The sequence below is a fragment of the Nelusetta ayraudi genome, unplaced genomic scaffold (genome assembly GCF_046127955.1).
Source record: "Nelusetta ayraudi isolate G7.1 ecotype Tasmania unplaced genomic scaffold, CSIRO-AGI_Nayr_v1 ptg000004l, whole genome shotgun sequence".
NCBI classification, from domain to species: Eukaryota; Metazoa; Chordata; class Actinopteri; order Tetraodontiformes; family Monacanthidae; genus Nelusetta; species Nelusetta ayraudi.
In genome coordinates, this window is record NW_027466054.1 from 13,231,774 (window position 1) to 13,254,876 (window position 23,103).

Below are 23,103 nucleotides of genomic sequence, written 5' to 3' on the forward strand. Positions count from 1 at the left end.
AGCGATATGACTGAAATTGCCGATAGTTTATGTTTCCATCGAAGGGCTTATTACTTCTCATGAAGTCTCGCGAGACTCCGCTGGAAAAAAAGATTGGACTCTCAAAAGCTGTTTCGTGTCGGAATGGTTCTCATTACATCGACAGCGGTTGCCTTGACAATACTGAATAAAAGACGAAGGCAACAGATGAGAGTTCATTGGCAAAGTCTGCGAGTGTTGCAAAGGCTTTATATAAGGGATTTCTGATAGGGGATTGTGAACGAGGAATTTACTGATGAACTGTGGATTTTATTTCACATTGATTTGTGCAAAATTTAATGATCTGTGCGATGCTATTGCACTTCTTGCTGCATGGACTTGTTATCGCCCTATGGGGGCGGTGCCTACAACAGAGGCGAGCCACTAGTGACGGCACACGTTCAAGTCTTGTGCCGTGTAAATGCGAAAAAAATCTTTCCATTGCAGTTTTGCAATATTTTCCATTTTGAAATACCTCCTCATGAGAATGTAAAAACCTTTCAGCGATATTTGCGATTTTTCAAAATTCAGGTGTTTCTGTTGCCATACTTTCATTGTGCTATTTAGATTTTTTGCATTTCTAATGGTTCTGAAAACCCAGCTACAGATCGTGACCTGACTGCCAGCCAATGTTTTGGTCTGAGGAAGATATAATGATCACTAAGCGTTGATTTTTATGTATTATAATCAGCTGACTGTATTTGTAATGCGTCTGGTCTGTCGAGGCCCTAATTGTGTCAGTTTGAAATGTACTGAATTGCTGCCTTGCAATATAAAGGAGACCCCCAGAGGTAATATTCTATAAAAGGTCTATGTAGTTGGATCACTTCACTTGTTGATATGACCCGATTTTGAACAGTGGCAAATCCAGTTCCACTAAATTCAGGTCAAATCAATCTCCGAGCGGCTCCACTGCAGCAGAAAAGAAAGTAGTAGCCCTGCTGAGGGAGCTGCATGTAGCCGACCTCCGGCTAATTGGAGCCTGGAGGACAGACAGAGCGCTGCCAAGCCGAAGCTCCGTCTGTCCCAAAGTAACTGCTACCAGGCCTTGATTCACAAAGTGACACCATGATAAAACAGCGTGTCATGCCCTGTTGTGCAGCGCTGCCAGATATAATTTAATGAAGGAATAGTTTTCAGCAGCATTGCGGTGAACCCACCAAACAATCAAAAAACAAGAGTCGCGGGTTGTGTTAGTACTTTTATTTTTCATTTATTTATGCATAATAAGCATTAAATAAAACCTGTATGTAAATGAATTAAAGTTCTTAAACAGAAAAGTTCTGAAGCAAATTCCAATAGCTGAATATTAACGTGAACGGTTGCAATTCTACACTAATTTGTTTTATTACTCTGGATTAATAAAACACTCCTATTTAGTTTTCTCAGCTTTTTTGTATTCTAATAGAAATGTTCCCTCTTTTTAAAAATAGCTCTCTTTTCAAGTAACTTGGTGTGTCTAAGTCCTATGAAATATTTTTGCGACGGACTTTAAAAATGAACCCCCTCTCTGTCTGACTGTCATCAGATTTTTAAAGGTAAAGTTTGACGGAGTGAAATTGGCTCTGTGTCGGTCCCGGTGAAACCTTGAGTCACCCCTGGGCGACACACTAACACGACTGCTCAGCCTCACCAGCTGAAGAATGTGATTTACTGGGAACTCAACTGATTCTGATGTCCAAATATGTGACTTTTGGCTGATGTTGGTCTTCTTCTCTTCCTCCAGATGAAGACGGTGAGTGTAGCCCTGGTGTTGTGTCTCAACGTGGGAGTGGACCCACCAGATGTTGTCAAGACCTCCCCCTGCGCCAGACTGGAGTGCTGGATAGGTGAGTACAATTGTGGCATGAATGCTCTATTACTAGGCATATTACCAAGTATGAAATTCACCCAAATGAGTAAAAACATCTGAAGTAAAATCCAAATTTGAACTTAAAGTAACTTTAAGAAAAATAAATAAAAACTAAATGTGCAAGCACTTTTGGATTTTATTCCAAACCAGGCCAGTGAGGTTTAGCAGATCCTTGGCAGCTTTTAGCTACAATACGGTTTATCATCCCTATGGGCCGCTGAAGTGGGGAGGCCTCTGTCAACTGAGGATGAAGCAGCGTGCCATCGTCAGGACGGCGCAGTGTGATGCAGGACGGAAATAAAAGCATCCCGGCCCACTGAATAGGAGCCTCAAGACCAATTGTTTGGCTCCCGTGAGACATTTTTATCTTCAGCAGTGAGGAAAGCACTTAACAGAATGGACAGTCCTTGAAGTTGACCGTACTTTGTTATTGTCTCTTGAGGACACACACACCTACTGCTTGGGTTTAGGTTGTATATGTGAAGGCAAACGGGCCAGAGCCACAGGGGGTTCAAATGCAGGAAATCTGATCTTATCTGCTGCCTGGATGTAGCGATTTGTACTGATTGCTGGTTGTGCTAGCAAATCTCTTACGATGGCTTTAGTGCTGCTTATATTACATTATCATTTTGGAAAGCGGCCTTATATAAAGACATCAGCAGCACCCACCTCAGCTCACTTTGCTCAACAGTGGCTTCATTTCAAGTGCAACTCGTGCAGACTTCCCATTCCTGTCCCCCTTTGTCCATCGAGCACAATGTGATCTTTTCTCCATGTCCATGCGCTACGGTTCCTTCGCGCCTTATCGACCTATGCTCGTCAGTAGATCACCCCGAGGGGACTGCTGCTATTTTTCCGGACGATGCTTTTGATTTAACGAGGCATTTTTTTTCTTTACGGCTGGGATGAGAAGCTCTCGGGAATCAGAACTTCCTGCTCTTGCCACGGAGGTCTCTTCAGCCCCAGCATTAGTCGGTAGCGATCTAGTTCCTGTGTCTTTCCTCGCAACCTTTAGGCCATCGGATACGTTTCGTTGCGGTCGGTGGCACTACAGCGTTGTGTGTGTGTGTGTCTGTCTGTGTGTGATTGCAGTGTGCTGCTCTGTCTCTGCAGATCCTCTGTCCATGAGCCCGCAGAAAGCCCTGGAGACCATCGGCGCCAACCTGCAGAAACAATATGAAAACTGGCAACCCAGGGTGAGTGAGTTCATGTTTGCCAGCCCCTCCCTGTTCTGCTGCACTGTCTTACTGCGACACACTGACACGCGTGCACCGAGTACAATCGGTGCCTCTTACACAAGGAGTTTAATCAAATAATGCCTCTTATTAAGCCACACAAATTGTTTTCCCCAACTGGATATTGGTCACATATCGCTTCTCATCGATCTTACAAGCAGTTCGCTGTACTGATGGTTGTTGTTATAGGATGTTTCACAAGCTGCAGTAAAGATTTTCTGCAAACTCTGCAGAGTATCTCACTTAAATTATCCGTGAATCTAACTGCCACTGGAGGCTTTTTTTGTTGTTAGGGTCTAGGCGCTGATTGTGTTGATAAACCTGACACAAAACTCCAATAGTTTTTTTTTTTTTCATGCGAGTTCCTAAACTAGGCCGTCACATGGTCATCCTGGTGTAGACGTCCCAAGGTATTGTGCGAACGCGTCTGTTGCCCTGCCAGCAGTCGCAGGAAAGTTTTCCCACAGTTGGAAAACAGGTCAGTGTTTCTCCCAGAGTAGCCGCAGTGGTGTTTGAGCCCTGCGGCAGACGGCGAAGCCGCTGCCTCATGACTTGCAGCGAGCGGTCAGGACAGCCGTCAAGATCATCGGCTCTTCCTCTCCCGAACCTGAGCGATATCCAGTCTAGCTGACTGGTCACACTGGGCCAAAGGCCTTTTGCAGGACACCTCGCACCACGGACACTCGCTCTAAAGAACCTAAGAACCCCCAGCACACGAACAAATAGATCTAAAAAAATAACATAAAACGACTCAAAATCATTTATTATTCATTAAACGTTTATTTTATTGCTGCTAGATGGAGTAGATTTCTCCAAACAATATTCCGTGGTATTAAAACACTGACAGTGAGGGTCTCTATTTTATCTCCAGCTCGCTACCTATTTTTAAAAACTATTCAAAAAACATGACAGGGTTGTGTTGACAGTTTGGTGGCAGGGAAAGTCCCAGGAGCCGCTGCTGGACGCTGAGCTGCATTGGTGGCAGGTCACTGAAAGATGTGATTGGCAGCTGCAGCTTGTTGCCAAAGGTTGAGCTGCACAAACCATAGCAATAAAAGCATATAACTGTTATTATCAATGTTATAATAATGTAAAATATTCCCCCAAAAAGTCAAGACTTTAAATTCTGAAAAATGTTGGAAGTGAATTTTTTGCAAGAAGTGAATGGAGTATAGTCAGACATCTTGCCTCTCCTCTCAGTATGTTACATATCTGCCCTGTTGGGAGCAATGGACAAAAATAAATACCTGAAATCTGATCCGTCAGCCTGGGTTGCATTTACATCCTACATATTGGATTTGAATTGCATTTCAACCCTTGTGCAAACCTCTTTCCAGCTTCGTCCAGAAGGGAATCTATTTTATTGTGTCTCCTACTTGTGTTGGGAGACTGCTAAAAAAGAAAAAGAAAAAAATGTTTGGTATTAAATTTTTTTGGAATAAAGAAAAAAAAATCCAATTTCCGCTGTTTGTCTGAACACGGCCTCTGAGGGACAGGTTTAGGAGAGCAGAGGACCATCAGGTGGAAATATGTGGCTTGAAGTCAAAACATAAACCATTTGGGTGATGCAGACATAGAATTTTATTACTGTGCCGGTGACTCGTGAGGCTGCCAGAGAGAGTTGTGTTCCTTTTTTTTTTTTTTTTTTTTTTGGGGACGCGAGCAAAAGAAATTAGAACGCTCGATGTTGCTGGGTTGGCTGTGATCGCGCACAAGCAAATCACGAGCAAAGAGCGAGGTGGAGGACTGGAAGGTCCCGGAAGGAGAAGCAGCTGAAGGAACGTAGGCCGGGGACGGTCCACGAGGTCGGCAGAAAGTGGTGGTCGGAGTGCCGGAGGAGGAGGAGGAGTGGGAGGCTGAGAAAGCTGCGCCTCCCGCCCAAGGATTCACAGCTCAGCAGAAGCGGAGCATCGCCAACACACACCTTACGTAAACCGTTGTTGACAAATGCAATCGATGCTCGCAGCAGCTCTTTGACTCGCGCTCCTCGGACGGGAAGATCACAACATCGCTTCTGTTCTGTCGCATTTTTTCGGGGTTTGACTGTGTTTGTAGGGTAGGATGTGGCCCGCAGGATTATCAAGCTGTGGCTTTTCTCCCCAAGTCTGGCACAAATTCATTCTCTGTTTGCTTTCGTGTGTCGGACACCAACTCCCTGTGTGGAACGGTTCACTCTCAACACCAGTTATTGTCATTGTCCTCTTTCCGACCAATCTCTCCATTTTACTTTGTCATTATGTCCGTTAAACACTTCCATATGTCTGTCCTCACTCTGGCTCTTGTTTGCCTGTGGATTAATTTTTGGGCTGACGTTTCTCCTTATGTAAAGGAAGCTTAATTATATAAAAACAGAGGAGGAGTCTGGCCATCGTGTCTTTGAAGTGGCTGTAAACCTAAACAAAGAGACCTCAGAACCCCGCCTCCTCTCATCTCTATCACTCAGCATGTTCTGCTCGGAGTGAACTGAAGGTTCAAATGCTTCTGCTTCTTTAAATTGCAACTCATGCAACTCATGCAGCTCATGAGTCGCATGAGTTGAGCCAGGCTGCTGTCTACTGATTGCGTCCAACGATGTCAAATTAATCTGATGGCAGTCTAGAGTGATTTGATTGGTTCGGTCGTCATGCATGAGTTCTTCTGCCATTGTAAAAATGGTTTATGGAACACCCTTTTGCAATGGTTTCACTGGTGCCGTCTGCCTTGTCTGAGCTGTATTAATGTTTTTGTTTTTTTGGTATTTGCTCATGCCCAATTAATGGTAGTGGAAACATGGTTTCAGGCCAACACATTAAAGAAAGACTCGCGGACACGGTCAATATGTAACTGTGTTGCTCCACTGTTGACTGTCCGCTTCGTGAAAACAACAGATGCATCCCGTCACTTTGCAGCCTGCGCGTGCGTCTGCCTTGGGAACAGAAACGAGTTGCCGCACTTCTGTTGTATTCAGACTCTCATCCAAGCTAGAAATGCCACCAGTTGCTGCAGTTTTTGCTTTGTGAGAAATTTCTGCAAGGACAATTGTTTGGGCTATGTCTATTTTTTGCCCTCGCTCTTGTCCATTTTTCTGCAGCCCTTCTTCAGAGGCATCGTGGAGCGACATCATGTAATTTTCGCCTTATATAATTTATTGATTTCATCTTACAAACTCTTTTCAGTCATTAATGTGCCATTGGTTTATATCATTTGTTCATATGAAACACTGTGGAAACACTTTAGCCTGATCTAATGGCCAAAATATATCTAAATAATGAGTTGTATTTTGATGGAGACATTTTTGACTGATCATCACATATCTATCAGCTTTCAGTCTCTATTGAATTTTTTTCTGCCCCGACATGCCTACAGCTGCTCTCCTATCCATTTTTTGCTTTTCTTTTTGTCCTACCCGACTCCTTGAGGCTTTTGGAAGCAAATTGTTTTGATCTCTACATGGCAGATTATTCGTTATCAACATTGATCAGGTCAGTGTAGCTGTTATTTCTCTTTGTTTATCTTTTTCTTCCCTTTCCTCTGTTGCCCTTCATATGTAGTCTGCTGCCTGCCTGCAGCATGTGAAGCTCTGCTGACCGAGCCAACAGCCGCGTCTGCATTATGTATCAGCGAGCAGCAGTTCAAACACTCGGCTGATGATAAACGCTCTTAAAAAGTTTTTTATACTCACACTGGAAAGTTCAAGCGAATCATTTCTTTATACTGCAGAATGATGCAATACTGTTTAGGGATGGCATGTTCCAGTAGACTGGAATTTCATGACAACATTTCCTTAGCACAAACACAATGAACATAAGTCAGTGTGACAGTCGGTGTGCTTTGTGAGTGCTGGAAACACAGCATACCAAACCTTTTATGCTTTTTTTACTTGCGTACTTTTTCATTTTCCAAAGCTTTGCCTATTTTGTATGAAACTTTTACCGGTTTCATCTGCCACACAGTGCTACTCTCTGTGCACTTCCTGCTCATGCTCCTTGCCGCACCAATCTACCTTCATTTTTTTTTTTTTTTTTTGGTGCCCCCACCCTTGCAGTGGCAGAATCAATTCACTCCCATCCGAGTTCAATTAATGAGTGGCGAGTGCGGGAAGCTGCAGAGTGAATAACGTGATGTGGGAAACTGGAGTAATGATCCCCCTTGCTTTGGCCCTCATGAGGTCAGTCCAATAAGATAACCCATAATCCTCTAATACACCGCCCATCCCACCACGGCTTCCATAAACGGCACGCTCGTGAGGAACGTGACGGGTCACGGGTGCCGTACCCTAATGGATCAGGGTGCATTGATCTCTTTCATTGCTGCTGATCCCATTGTCAACGTCTCTCTAAATGACCGTTTAGAGACCTCAGACCAAACTGCGTTGAAGATTGGATTGAAATGAGCTCCAGATTAGGGTGATGTTTCGAGCAGGGCCTCACTCTTAATGATTGGGATTAGTTCTTCATAATGGACCAAATGGAAGAAGTGGGTGGTTGTTCAATGGTGTAACCAGGATCAAATTCACGATACCTATTTTCTTGAAGCAGTGTGTGCTTTTCATTGTTTTGTTTTGCTTTTTAGACCTTTATGCATAAAGGTTTAACAGTCTCCTGATGGAAGTGGGCACACAGCTGGCCATGGATGCTAGTAACTGTGGCGAGTGAGAAGCTGCTGAAGAGTGTTGAGAATAAAATGACTATTTGATGCTTGAGGAAAGGTAGGAGAGACGTTTTCAGGGGCTCTAAAATCTTATCTGTTCAAGTAATGAAGTAACTACAGTATATTGGCTCATTAATGGTCAGCATATTATCTGCAGTCTGGATCTTCTGAATTTTCTCTCAGTAAAACAATCTTGCTGGACTCAAAGTAATAATTACATAGTAATTTGCATTGTCGACTCTCTTGAGGACTATGACATTGCATGTTTCACTAAATTCCCGTAGCCATATTCCAAAATTTAGATGGTCAGATCACTTGGAGATGACTGACTTGGTTCTTTTTCCTACAATAAACGTCCATGATGTCTATAAATACAACCCTCTATGTGAGTAAACCTCTAGGGAATAAATGTTGCGGTTCTAACTGTTGAGTAAAAGATAATAGATGCTCAGTGGCAGAGACGCTGATTTAGTGGCAAGATTAAATGCGGCAGTTTGGCGAAGTGGGCTGGTTCATGTCCCACACAGCAGTAGATGAATTGCTTTCCACCATGCTGTGTCCACCCTGACTCACCTCCTCTTGGACTAATGGTACTTGAGACACTTTATTGTTGCAGCGGGAAGCAGCATGTGTACGTGCGCATGTGTCCAAGGCCTTCGTTATTAGTGTGTGCGTGTTAATGCGGGTCTTCCGGTAAAAGTGCGGCGCTGAAGGGGGGAAAATGCAGCAGAACCACACGTGACTCATCTTGCTGAGATTGAAGGTGCACGGAGCGTGAATCATTTTTGCTATTCTGATTTCGGTGAGGTGTAAAATAAGGAACTTGTGTGGTTGGGACCTCATGTGCAAGCCAAAACAGAAGGCACCCACTTGAGCAGAAAGCAGGCACTGGTGCAGTGCTGTGCTCAGGGACTGTGGTGCAAATTGGAGGGTTTGAGCCAATCAGACTGCGACTCTCTGATGAAAAAAAAATCTGTTCATCTTGCCATGTGTCTTTGCAAGTCATCTGAGCCATTTTGATGCCTGCCTCCCTGTCAAATGCAGTCCGTGGGCGGCATGTGTCTGTTTTAATGTTGCTGTTGACATGGCTCTGCCCAGCCAGCCATAAACTGTGTTGTTAAATTCAAAAGCTCTTTTGGACAGCGCTGTGAGTTCAGCTGCATCTCAAAATTGTCTAACCCACCAAAGCAGTTCAAGATGTTCTGTTCTCCCTGTTTTCTACTTTTGACAAGTATTCTAAAAGCTCTGTAAGTCCCAAAGTTCCATATGAAACTATCGGCACAAAACCCGGAGTGAAAATCCCCCAAAAGATCTCCAAACAAACAAAAAACAAAGAAACAAATATATAAATGTTCCAAAAAACATCTTATTCGGGTTGTCAAAATAAACTGCCTGCCACAGAATGGGAATAACTTGCATTCACTTCCCAGAAAGAGATAAATCATTCCAGTACTGATTCAGATTTCATGCACACAGGGTCAGGGTAAGTGAATGGTTAATTATTTTCATACCGTTATTCAATTCCATTAAATTTGATACTAAAACCACTTGGCCTCCTTTAGAAACAAAGCCGCTCCTGCTGTTGGCGTTTTCAAAAACACAACTGTTTTCTGAATGACCCACTAAGGTTCCCCTCCGCCAAAGAACGGGTTCTTTAATGATGCCTTCAGCACACTGGTCTTTTTGACCTGACTTGAGAAACAGATATCCTTCGTGTCACGGCGTTGACACCCTACCCAGCATGCAACACTCACAGTCCCTTCCCCAGTGAGTCAACTGCAACTTCCCTCACTTTACTGCCTTAATACTTGTGAGTGTGGGGACCTCCACCTCTCGCTCGGCTCTAATTAGTGGGGCTGCTATGTGAATAGATCATTAGTGCCCGGCTCTGCGCTGTGCACTAATGGCCCCTCGTCCTCTCCTCACTCTGTCTATTAGCCTGCTCGCCTCTTGCAGTCTCGCTGGCGTCTGTGTCAGCGACTTGACCAGCGCTTCGCTTTAAATGAGCTCTTTTTAATAACACAAATGGCTGCCTTGGTGTCCATTTTTAAATGTAATCACATGAAACCCAGGCATAAAGCCTTTCGCTGACAGGCAGATGGCCAGCGCTTGTTAGGATGATGGGAAAATGATGTGACGCACATTTGCCGTTTCCACCAGGAAATGTTGAATGAAATAAAATGCTTGGTTGTTCCGTGCGGATTCTCTTTGTGAGAGGGCTTTGTGAATTTTAGCTTTACCACTGAAACCACCTTGGAAAAACTGTTTCCATGTGATGTAGTTTGATCTGAACATGAAAGCTAAAAATGAGATGAACACCCAGTGCTCTGCATTCTCACAAAAATACCAAGTCTAGTTCATGTTATTTTCCCCGGTAACTTCTGGTTGGCCAAACCTTGAGATTTATGTCCATAGAAAGTATCTTTCCAAAAAAAATCAATTCAATTCATAGAAGTTATTAAACTGTGCAGCTGACTAAGTGGAACTAAGGAACCTTGCCTTCAGAAAAAGTTTGTGGTCTATGAATATCGATGTGGCCTCTTAAAGAAACCGCAGCTGGCCTACTTAATGTTGCTTTCGGAGTTGCTGATAACTTGAAATTTGCGTATCTCTGGTTACCTCATTGTCCTGAGATGTTGGAGACTCAAGAGTGGTAACCAGCTCTGCAACATTTGAGAACTGAAGGGTTGAGAACTCATAAAGCACTTGCCAAATTTGCGAAACTATAAAGGCAGGGTTTGGCAGCCTTTGGAGACTCAAATGGCAGGTTCTTACCCAACAGTGCGGGCATAGCTTGCAACAGTTTTGTTTTACAAATCCGTGTGATGTGCCCAATCAGCTGTGTCACTTGAGTATGTGCCATTTTGTGAGTCTTTCTTGCCGTTGTAATCTGTATATGTGACTGCATCTCTTTTTCTCCTTTTTGTCCTCACCCAGTTCAAGGGTGTATGGGTAGATAATGTTGCATGAATGTGAAGCAAACCAGGGAATTGTGATTTGACGCCAGTAGCATGAGCTGTAAAGCTTGTGAATGTAGCTGACGCAGTGACTGTGTTCACCAGCAAGGCAATTAAAAAAACACCTGAACATTGATTGCTAAAACTTAACCTCATTCTTACTGTTGTAGATGGAATGGCATTGTGTTTTGAAGTCTGAATGAGGACTAGAAATAATGAGAGTCCCCTGCAGGAAAACGGGGAGGAATACAGTAAAAGCCATTTATCACAGCCAATATATCTCTGCAGCATAGCCGGCATAATGAAGACAGATAGTGGCTCTTCCTTTCTGTAAACCTGACAGCCTTATCTCTACGCTAAGCAGTCCAGCCATTAGGAACACACAGGATACATGTTGGGCGTATGCTCAATCCAAGTTTGAAGACTTTTGTGGATGTTTTTATTAGATCTCAGTTTTCTTTTAAAGACATTTTATTTTTAGAAAGATGAAATTACTTAACAATGGGAATACATGTACATCTACAGCATTTAAGCCTTGTGACGCCAAAGTCGGCACTCCCACAGTGGAGGCCCCACAGCCTTGCCATTGACTGTCCTTGGGCGTGTATATTGATAGACTTGAGGAAGTTTTATTTTGGCCCTTGACCTTGTGCTTACCTCAAAGGGAGGTAAGAGGTCAGGATCAGGAACTCAATAGTCTCCTGCGAGCTGGCAGGAATTCACGGTCTCACAGCGGATAATGGAACTCGGCGAGACACTTAATTTCCCATCGTCTGACAAGGTTGCTCCGTGGTGACCTCAAGCTCAGGCCTCTCTGCAGGGTGGTCGAGACGATCATCCGGCTCTACCCAAGGGACAGTCATACTGTGTAATGATCCCAATTACAGGTAGGTTTTTGTGCATAAATGTGCTATATTGGAAGAAAAGTACGATTGTCTCTGGGCCTTCACAAGGGTTGGAACTTTGCTGCTTTCTGGTGTGCAATGATGTTAAACAACTGTTCTAACATCTGTTCTATTAAAGTTAGTAAGACAGTATCAAGTCATACTGTTCTCAGCTCATCATAGGCATGACTTAACTGGAATCATGGCCAATTTTTTTTGTAAGATTTTCTTCTTATTTGCAGGTTTGTCCTCTTGTTAGGTTGATTTTGAGTCACCATCCCGAGACACAGGCATTATTTCATGTTTTTCATTCATGCTCATCATGATAAAACTGTCGCTGCTGCAACTTTCCCACTAACCTCTTATCAGCAACTTGTTATTACAGCTTGAAGCTACACCTTTTTCTCCCGTCTGCCTTGTGTGTATTTCTTTGTGCGATTTTTGCCACATCTAGAGAGACCTTGATCGTTATCTCAATGCAAAGACCAGTTGATAGATGATAGAGGAGCTCGACTTCAGGCTTGAAATCTCAGCCGTCCACAGCTAAGTGAATGAGGGGCATCATCCATTCTTTTAAAGCAGTAACACATTAACTGGACCATCTAACAGGATTCCATCTCTTCTTTGTTTCCCTCCGGCACTCCTCTCACTTTTCTTTAATGTATCTTCTCTCCTTGCAGAGGTTTCTCATCAGGAAGCTGATGCTTGTAATTGTTCACTTTTAGTCATGCCTTTCTTCTCCGTTGTGTATTCCCCCAATTTCTCTCTGGCATCTTTGCTGTTATATTTTCAGAATCAGTATTAGCTTCACATTTTCTATAGGGCTGGGAAAGTTAACGCATGATTATCTCGTTAACTCATTTATTTATAAACGCAGACAAGTCTTTTAACGCGCATTAACGCTTGTTGCTCACGTGCTGTAGGAGCCGTGAGTAGGGATGGGCGATATATCAGCATTTGCGTTATATCGTCATAAAATTCACTGCGGTAATATGTCATCTCGCGGTAACAACGATAAACTCGTGTTGATGACGTAATTACGTGCGCAACGCACTTGCTGCTGGCAGCCGGCAGCTCATGTGTCGCACAATAACAAGCACGGGGCTGACAGCATACCCACCGTGCTCGAGAATCGATCGTGTGCAAAGTGAAAATAAACACCAGGGAAACGATTTGCAAACATCCTGTTTAACTTTTTATTTATTTTCTTTTGGGTCGGCGGACCGGGATGTTGAGGCAGGAAACGCAAAAATGTTAGCGAACTTTTACTGGCACAACTCCAAGTCAATTTTAGCATGGACCTTTTCAGGCTTTGTGTTCTAAAGTTACTCGAAGCAGACGTTGAACTCTGGGATTTAATAATAATAAAAATAATAATTATTATAAAAACGGCTTCGTGTAAAGGCGTTTTTTTTTCTCGTGCGGTTTCAAAAATATGCAGTTCCCAAAAAATTCCCAAAACATGGAGTTGAATTTTTTTATATTACTTATTGTCACTTTATAGTCCATATCGCCCATCCCTAGCCGTGAGTTTCTAATGTTTATATTTGTGAGTGCACTTCTTTGACACCTGGGTAGGGGGTGTCTGTATCACTGTGGGTTGTAGCCACAATGCTATTTAACGACATTCATCTGTGCGCCTCGGATGGCTTGGTGTGGTGGGGTGAGCGTCGGAGGTCATTGTGATAAAGAATAAAGTAAATAAAAAAGAACCTCGAAGTGAGACTGGAATTATTTTTGCATGCGCGTCAACAATTACTCCTTCGTTTAGCCCACCGTGGCTTATTTATTTATTGATCGCCAGTTTGCCGTAATACATGCTTTTATTTTGTAAAAGTGTGTTGCTGGCTGCTGCGGAACCAGAAAAGAAAAGACTTTTAAAAGTGCAATATACACTTCTTTTAAATTCATTATTGGATTTTAAGTATACAGTGCAATTAATCGTGATTAATCAGGGAAATCATGCGATTAATTGCGACTAAAAAAATTTTATCGTTGCCCAGCCCTAATTTTCTAATGATTGCATAGAGGAATAAGCCGAGTATGTGTAACCAAAATGTAAGAGCTGGCCTGAATGCCAAGATTGAAGGTACATTCTATTATTGTGATGATTAAAGCAGGCCAACATTTTGCATGTAAGCTATAAAACAAACAAACAAACAAAAAAGACTGGGACTGGCTTTTTTCATGCTTCTGTACTCCTTACTTCACCCAGCACTGGGTTACTATAGTTATCTGCACTGTTTGGGTGGTGGAGGTGGTTTCTTTGTTTGTCTCTGAGTCATGATGACACTGTAGCATGAATCAGTCACTCAGAAGCTTGTTGCTGTCTGTGAAAAATAGGAATAACACATGGTTCTTTGATATTAGGACTCTGTTGACATGCAACATAAATTTGATTTTAAACTGTATAAAATTTCTCTCGTGCACTCAAAATAAACACAGACATTTCTTAGTTCCCCAAGATGTATTGCATGTTTAAAAATTGTTGAACCCCCAAGAAGAGACATTTTTGAGTAACCCAAGCCGATGAAACTACTCCAATATAGTAAAACAGGCTGTTAAATGTATTCCATGTTAGTCCTAAACTGCACATGTTTGAGTTTAATAAATTTGTTTAGTCTTAAAGTCTGGTCAGTGTTAAAAACCTCACCAGTAGAAGAACAAATATAGTGCAAAATAGCCTGGACACTTCAGCTCTTCCCACGTGCATTACAGACCTTTCATTCTGAGTGATATCTGAAATTTCCTGTGAGTGCTTTTAGGCTCCTCTGCCGTCTCCTTTTCCTGACATAACATGGTACCAATCCAGTAAAACCTTCAGAGCTCCTTGCTCAATGTTATTATCTTTAATGCAGTATGAATTGAGCCTCTTGTGCAACTGCTCCCCCCCCTCCCCCCATCCCACTCTTTCAAGCGAGAGAGAAGCTGTCTTAACTCTCTGCTAAAAACATAAGTATGTCCCAAAAGGCTATTAGATAAAATGATGGTGCTGCTATTTTTGGCGGCAACTTTTCCAGGAACGAGGCGAAAGAGCAAAATATACTCTGTCCATTTCAAATTTGCTCTCAGGCCCTCAGGAGGAGGTGCAGGTCTAGTTGATAGGAGGATGAGGAGCAGAAACTGTATACACACTTAAAAACACACGCACTTAGCTGAAGGCTCTCGTTTCCTCTTTCCTTGCATGCGTAATGAGCACTAATGACCCGATTGACGTTGTTAGACCATGCGCGCACACACACACACACACACACACACACACACACACACACACACACACACACACACACAAACAAACGAACGCACGCAGTGAGTTCATTAATCACATTTACAACATCTACTTGCTTTCCTCATTCTGTCACACATGCAACACACTGTCATACACACCACCACCAGGTTTGTTGTTTTTTTGAATCCCTGTTATAGGGATTAATAATGAAGTCATTACAATGGTCATACTTGCTTTAGAAAGACCATTGGCTAAATTCAAATAGGCGTTTACATTTATTTTTCTTTACTAATTTACTAAATTTACACAATTTATTTTTATTTCTCTTAGTCTCTCTTCTTCTCTTAGTTCTAATTATATTTATCTGTCATATATGCAATGTCCTGTTTTCTAACGCGACCTTGTTCAAACCACAGCAGTCCAATAAATATCCAAACCGTTAAATTTTCCAAATAAAATAATAATGCAACATCAAAGGACCCATTCATCCCAAAGAACATTGTTATGGCCGTCTGTTCGTGAAATATCTTTCATGACACTGTTACTGTCAGCTCGCCACACACCCTGGCATTTGCTGAGTTTTGAGCTTTGAATTAAAATACTGCTGCATGATGGATGCTCAGAGTAGGGAACCAAATTGTATCTGCTGAAGAGTTATTTTATTTTATTATTATTATCGTTATTATTTTAAATCCCCATTAGCGTACCAGTTGGTACAGACAAACATATTTAGTAGCCACAGAGGCCTGCTCAGGAGTGATATGTTACTCTGTTCTGGAGATATGGATCTGTAGATCAATATGGTTATAAATACGTCTCATCAACTCCCTGGATGCCGCTGCTGAGTTATTTTAAGACACTGGTGTGGTTGGCGTAGAATAGGAAATGAGGGGAGAGATGCTCTGCCGTTGGTGGCCGCTGCCTCTTTCACTTTTGTTTACATGCTCCCATGTGTCACAGGAACCGGAACCCGCTTCAGACGGACCCCCGGGACTGACCTAATGCTCCTCTTACAGGGACACGCAGCCGACACACATCCGTTTTGTGCCCCACTTAGCAAGAACGTGTCTGTGTGTACGTGCGTGTCATGTCCGGTTGGACACCTGGTGCTGCGTACAGAATTACCAGCTGTTTCTCCAGTCATGCTAATTGATTACATCCGTGGCCGTGTGTGTGTTTGCACGCAAATATCCATCAACCCACTGCTCCATATTTAATAATTCACCTAGAAACCCAAATCCCACCTCCCATATTTTCTGCCAACCTTAATTCAACTTGCTGTATAATGTTGTTTTAACCCAGTTTAATTGGACTGGCTTTCATCTGCTGAATGCTCTTTAATTTTTGTCTACGTGTAATTTTAAAGTGCAAAGACATGTCTGTATGACCCACTTATAAACCCAACGATGATTTTAAGGATTAACCAATAACTTTGATCGGACTGACAAATTATTCTGAATATAAGCAAACTGTCTCTTTTTTGACTTTTTACTCTCAGCCTCTTCAAGAAAACTTGGAATTTTGAGTTAAGTTTTTGTATTTCTAATTCTGCTCAGACTTCCTCTATTTTCACACAAGTAGACTGTTCCTACATTAAATTCCTTCCTTCCGTCCTTCCAACACTAATGACTGTAATTTGTGTGTTTGAGTCCCTGATCAATATTAGCAACTTATTATTCTAATTGCTGCATCTTTTCCTGGTAGCAGGAGGATGTGACCCAGCATCTGGCACAGCACAAATGAGGCCAGGCTATAAAAACATATGACAACTGGTAATTGATATAGTTTCATTCTGGCCATAGCCTTACTTCTTTCTTGATTGTGAGGAGGCTCTGATTCCATTTGTGTGAGATGGAGAGGCTGCAGCTGAAAAAGCATCTTTCCCCACTTCTGGTTAAAAAAAAAAACCAACTATTGTCAATGAGTGAATACGACTTTTACCCTTTAGATGCACCCGAAGCACTTGTGTGGACATCATGCAGAGTGAGAAACAGCAGTGGTCCCTGAGCCGTGTCTCCAGGCTAACGGCTTGTGGCACGGCGTCCTTCCTCAGTCTCAGCAGCTGCTCTAACTGTTGCTGCAGGTGGCTGGAAATGGGGGCTGCACTTGATTGCAGCGGTGGAAGGCTTTGTTCAGGCAGCCTGCCGTCTCACCGAGGCCACAGGTAGCCGTGCATGCTGATGCATTCATCCACTGGAAGTGTATTACCGCTGCTGAATCTTGCTCGCTTGTTTGTTGGCAAGCGGGATTGCTCAAAAATTTATGAATGGATTTCAAAGTAATTTTCTGCAAGGTTTGCATGTGGCAGGAAGGGAAGGGATCTTGGAATCAAATGGTGATTCTCAGCACCATGTGAAAGCAAACCTCCATAGCAAAAAAATATTGTTTTTCCTTATTAACTCCCAAAGGTGGGGCTAATATTTTTGTTGCTCTGGGAATCATAATGTGAAGACCATATTATATTGCATTCCTAAATTTATTCTTGCCTAAAAAAGAAACTTAGAAGATATGGTGTTCATTTGCAACTAACTCTGTGTAATAACATTTCAATGTTTTACATAAAATAAATGAGAATGTAGTAATTTCTTTATTAATTATAACAATCAGTTAAATATGACAATGGATTAAGTAATCCCTCAATCTTGCAGAAATAAATTGAATTTAGAAAACTAATCTCTTCTTATTCAATCCTTTACCCTTTTGATATGTAAAGGCTGCCATAAGAGCCAAAAGTGCAAAAACTTCCCAGCTTATGTTTCATATCCTTTAAATCTGTGGCACTGTGAACCAGAACCTTCTGATATCTGAGGTTGGTGTTTACATGCCTTGATATGAAAAGAGTACTCAGGTAAAAAAAAAAATGAGTGAAGGTATAATTAGATGTGTTGAGAAAATGAAGGAAGGGGAAGTCTGTGTGACTGAGCCCCGAGGAATAAAAGGTATCAGGAAGTAAGGTTTGTTACACTTGATTGATTTCCAGGCTGAGGTTTTACAGACTGAGCTCCAAAAGAGATTGGCATATTTTATTTATCTATTTTCTGTTCAAGATTTTGTAATGGATTTTCTTTCGTATTTTTTCATACCCTGCCACTCAGTTTCTTGCTGGTACACTTTGTCTATTAGGACCTTCTGGCTGTTATGCAAGCCATGTCACTTAGTCAGCTGCAGCTTTAGTCGTTTGATTCTTGCGCTGCTCTTACTGATCCCCTGCCCAAAGGAAATGAAACTTTCCCTGCCATTTAAAACAGATCTGTTCTTTATGCAGTCATTAAGAGCAGAAGGTTAGTGTTTTTAGTGGATCATTTTTGAGTCTAACTTCCCCCCCAAAGTCATCGGCATCGGCTGTAATGGACTGAGAAATGCCAGCCTGGCTTAGCGCGTCTTGACAGAACGTGTGTGCTGGCAGTGGGAAGCAGACGAGTCATTTCTCCCTCAGTTCTGAGACCTGCTGTGAAGTGACTCAGTCAGGACACACTGGCCTCTGCAGGTCTGCTGTCGCCAGGGAAATAACTATCGGAACAGAGTCTGCCTCACCCAGGAGCTCAGTGTGCTTAACTTCTGACACGACTCAGCTCCGCCTCGTACAGCACACTTGTTCTGTTGAGAGTTGAACTCCCTACCACCGTTGGCATGCCATTGACACTTTGACCCACCATCAAGACTCTTGAAGCTTTGCTGTATCAACACGGCTTTTCAAAATCAGGGGTGTTAAATTCAGGCTACGTTCAGGCCAAAACTGAACAAACAGGGACGACTAAAGGGTCTTTCCTTTGCGCCCTTTGGTTTACACAAACAACAGAGAGCACTGCAATATTTATAGTGAGAATGGTAGTCATCACTGTAATGACATACTATATGTGCTGTCTGGAACATAAACCGGCACTGCCCACCTGCGTGTCGGACATTATGTTACTACCGAGCAGTTAGTACAAGCAGGCATTGATATTTGCGAAGGCACACACTGGAATGGGCAGATCTCTGTTTGGCCAGTGTTTAATCAGAGATAGAGGTCAGAATTCACTGCTTGAACTCTATTGAATGGTGGCCTGAATGAACCACCAATGAATTATTTGCAGGCTTGTTGTCTCAGTGCCCTTTTTATGAATCAGTGAGCGGTCCAGCTCAGGTGTGAGGGCAGGTAGTGAGGTGTGACGTCTTTGTGCCAGTTCGCACTCAGGCAGTACATCGAGCAAGGTCAAGGTGTTAACACGACACTCGAGGAAGTGGGAGGACAGAGTGTTTCATGGGGAAAAATACGTCACTACACCTTCAATGAAGTGCCACTCAAGGACTGACTGGTGACTTCGAAAGGGGACAAATGATCAGTCTTGCTCATCTTGGTGGAGTTAGATATAACTGTGTGAGGACCTAATAATAACACCCCGGGACGCTTCTGTCGGTGGTCAGTATGTAGTAGAAAATAGATAAAGGTAACCAGAAATCTTCAGAAAGCAACTTGGGGAATATACCTCATCAGTTCGTCAATTTTAACTGAAGTAAAGGGTTAATGCTGAAATGAAAAGCTAGCAAAACAGCATCTGTTACATCGCACATCTTTGTGGGAGTGTGAAATCTTTTTTTGTTTTCCTTTTAAAAGTAACATTTGGGTGCAAAGAAAACAAGCTTTAAGTTTGATCAGATAGGAGCATGAAGGGAAACAAACACACAATTTTGTTTGACCTGTCATTAAAATGCAATTTCCAACTTTCCAACTTGTCCTCAGGTGTTTACTCTGGACGCGGCCGTTGTCCTTTTTGTTGTCTAAAAGGCATTCTGATGTTTTTGACATTCACATCGCCCCATCCCCCATGCACCTTGCAGCTTTACAGCCTTTAATTAAATTGCCTCCCCATTGCTTATGTTGCTTTGAAAAGGTCGCCCGTTCTCTGGGAAGTGACACAATGATGGATAGCAGCAGAGGTGGCTCCCAGCACACCTTTTTATAAAGAGTTTGTTTCCTGTGGCCTTGATGGATATAATGGAGACGTTTGAGGGACGTGGCGCCAGGAAAAGTGGCAACAGCTGCGCTTTGTATCGCTGGGTTCGTATGCAGCGGGTCCCTGTCAGAGGCTTGAATTCTTCCTTCAGGTCAAGGCGTTGAATGTTTAAAGATGGGTTACACGACACGTACACACACACACACATATTTTTTATGGACTCTCCAACTTTTCTCTCTCATGCATATGAAACTGACCGTGCCGCCTGAATTTAATTTGCCGAACTGCCGTGAATGTAAATGGAGAGATTTACTTGAGCCTCTAACCGGATTCTTCTGAAGTACCAAAGACAGGCAGGTGGGTTTAAACCCTCGTCCAGTCAGCCTGTTACCCCTTTTGCCCTCTGCTTCCTCGTTAAATTCAGCACCTTGCTATCAGAGTTATCCCCACTCCTCCTTCCCCCTTGCCAGCCTTAATCCCCACACGCTTCACCACCTTCAATGCCCGTTCCTCGTTAACGCCGTTGTGCCACTTAGGTACCACTCAATGTTATGGGAGAGTTAAGTCCCTCAATATTCAAATGCTCTTATCTAGTAGTGCCCTAATCAAGTCGGCATACAAGGTCTGCCGTTAGTGTTGGCGCTCTTTCATGGCGCAGTTTTAGCACCACTCGCCTCTACTTGACTTGACTCAGTTTTGGTTGCTTTCCATAACATCTGTTTCTTTAGATATGACCTTCAACATTGCTATGAGAGTGAACATAGGTGGCATCATTTTTTTTCAGTAGTGTGTTCCTTTTCAAGTGTGATATAACATCATGTCATCATAAAGACTAATGAGAAAAGTACTGTGATTAAAATTTTGGATCCCCTTAACAAACCCAACACATTGGCAAGCATCACCACCTCCTCCTGCCTCTACAAGTGGTCATAGTTCCAGCTGTTGGGTAAATCTGCGCTGACTGAGAGGCTGGAATGAATACGAGATTTTCAATTTTTTTTGGTTTCGCTCCTTTCCCAGTTTTGAAACTGTTTGATGGATTGCACTTCTCTTCAGCCAGCAGCACCCATCTCCATCTTGGATCTATTTCCACTCCCTTTACTCCAGTTGGTTTGGTTTAATGGTGGAAGGGTGCTTTGAGTAGTGATTGTTTCAAAAAAAAAAAAGAGAGAGAATTAATCTGTCAGTCTAAACACTTCACGTCACAGTTGTGTATTTTTCCCCTCAAACCTAATGCATGTTTTAGTAGGAAAGCCAAAAAGACTAGAAACACTAGCGACTTTTCCTGGATGTTGACCGACTCTCATTTTCAGCAGGTTTGTTAAAATGAGTACGTCCAGCTTGGACAGTCTTGTTGTTTTGGTTTGTTTGTTTGTTTTTTTCAGCGGCTTGCTTGGCCGAAAGTTTAGCGAGAAGTTGATTTCGGAATATGGCCGGTTGCATGATTCAAAAAGCTCTGGACAGGAGGCAAGCTGCCTGGTGAAACACACGTTTGTTATGTAACAGAAGGGCCTTGGCAAGTGTGATCATGATTCACACGGTTCATGGTTCCTACTGGCCACTTCTCTGTTGCATAACTGCTTGATACCCCTGTCCTTTGCATCAGTGCGGGCAAACTTACAGCTAAATGGACATGCAGGCTCTTGTTGACGCTCCGCGTTTAGACTCCTAGTCTAACTTCTTCTTTCAGTTAATGGAGCGGCTTCGCACTCTGTGCTCAATCGTACAGACTTGAGCCTCGCACCTTAAAAAGGGAAAATCACTGAGATTGCTGAAGTGTGATCTAAAGCAAACAACAGATGGCACAAAAAAACAAGTCGATGGGAGCGCAGCAGCAGTCTCGACCTCAAACTCGGGTTCTGTTTTTCTCAAGTTTCTTTACGCATACACTTCAGCTCGTGTTTTGTGGTAAATGCGCTGAAACCCCTGCATGCTTGATCTGAAATAACACAAGAAGTTTGTATTGCTGTATTTGCTCTGATATCTGCAGATTGTCCAACGTTGACACTGGGAGGGGTCTGTTTATAAAGCACAAATGTCATGCACGGTGCAAATATCACATTTTAATAACCCGACTTGTGGACTTGAGCCAAAAAAGATTAAACTGAGAAATATTGCATCTTAACAGCATTGAACCTTTCAAATGTGGAGCTGGACTATAATTCATTGTTCAATTGGAGCAAATTTTGATGATGCAAGTTTTCCACGTTGTGTCAGAAGCCTAGTTCTTCGGTATAATTAGCTGTTGATAAAAATCTTCTTGGATGGACATCACAAGGTTTTTATGTAAGGGATTGTTGAATAATCTCCTCTGTTTCCTCTGCTCCTCTTTCATATGAGTCTGTGTGACTCACACAATGTCTCGTGAGGGAGTTGAAAATCAATATCCGTCCGCAATAAGTTTAAGTGATTTCCACAGACGGGACTGACACAATGTGGGGGTGGGAGGGGGGGCTTAAAGAAAACTTTGTTCCATTATATGAACAAAAGAAAGTAGACACCACTTTGTCTGTGCATCAGTCAATAAACAAAAACCTTATTTTTCTGCGTCTGCATTATTTATTTATTCATTTATTTATTTTTACATGTGGAACGCTCACAATCACACCACCTTCTCATCCGTCTCGTTCCTCAGGCGCGCTACAAGCAGAGCCTGGACCCCACCGTCGACGAGGTAAAGAAGCTGTGCACGTCGCTGAGACGCAACGCCAAAGAGGAGCGAGTCCTGTTTCACTACAACGGCCACGGAGTGCCGCGGCCCACCGTCAACGGGGAGATCTGGGTGTTCAACAAGGTATGAGCGCCAAGGAATCGGGCGGTCATTGGGAAGCAGAGCAGAGGCCACGTTTGGGTCGGCGCACATTGACGTGACCAACTTCTCTCCACCTTCCAATGAACCGTGTTTGTTAAGTGGGAATAGCGTTTATGGAACGGTGAAGGTCATGGGGAGTGTGCAGTGTGCGGGGCCACTCATCCTCACTCAACAGCGCTTTATGGCCCATTTAATTAGTTCATCAAGTGGAATATGCGCAGCTGTTAAACTAAGTTTGAGTACGTTCATGATTCATTCGCTGAAGGTTGAACACCTGCGTCTACGTGTTCTCATGTTCCTAAATGACAAACAGCATTGCTAAATATAATGTATTTGGAGCACCTTCAGAACTCCTGTGTGTAGTTCTGCCGCCCATTTTTCTAAAGTGAAATTTAATTTTTAGGTGAAATTATGTATCCACTGGCCTTCCAGCGTTGTTAATGTATTATATCAGGACATCTAACGGGGTTTGTAGGTTAGCTTATGACTCATGTTAATGTAAAAGCTAAAAAAACACTACCACGCAGAGGGGAATGGTTTCCAAAAGATG

At 42.9% G+C, this 23,103-nt stretch overlaps 1 protein-coding gene across 4 annotated transcripts in view; it reads left to right on the top strand.

Moving 5' to 3' along the window:
• Positions 1-23,103, top strand: part of rptor (regulatory associated protein of MTOR, complex 1) — a 122,192-nt gene that overhangs the window by 10,342 nt on the left and 88,747 nt on the right. For all 4 annotated transcript variants that reach the window (XM_076036038.1, XM_076036053.1, XM_076036047.1 and 1 more), the window contains exons 3-5: positions 1,745-1,847; positions 2,984-3,066; positions 22,377-22,535. In XM_076036038.1, coding sequence (XP_075892153.1) covers positions 1,745-1,847; positions 2,984-3,066; positions 22,377-22,535 — 345 coding nt within the window. The remainder of the gene's footprint in view (positions 1-1,744; positions 1,848-2,983; positions 3,067-22,376; positions 22,536-23,103) is intronic.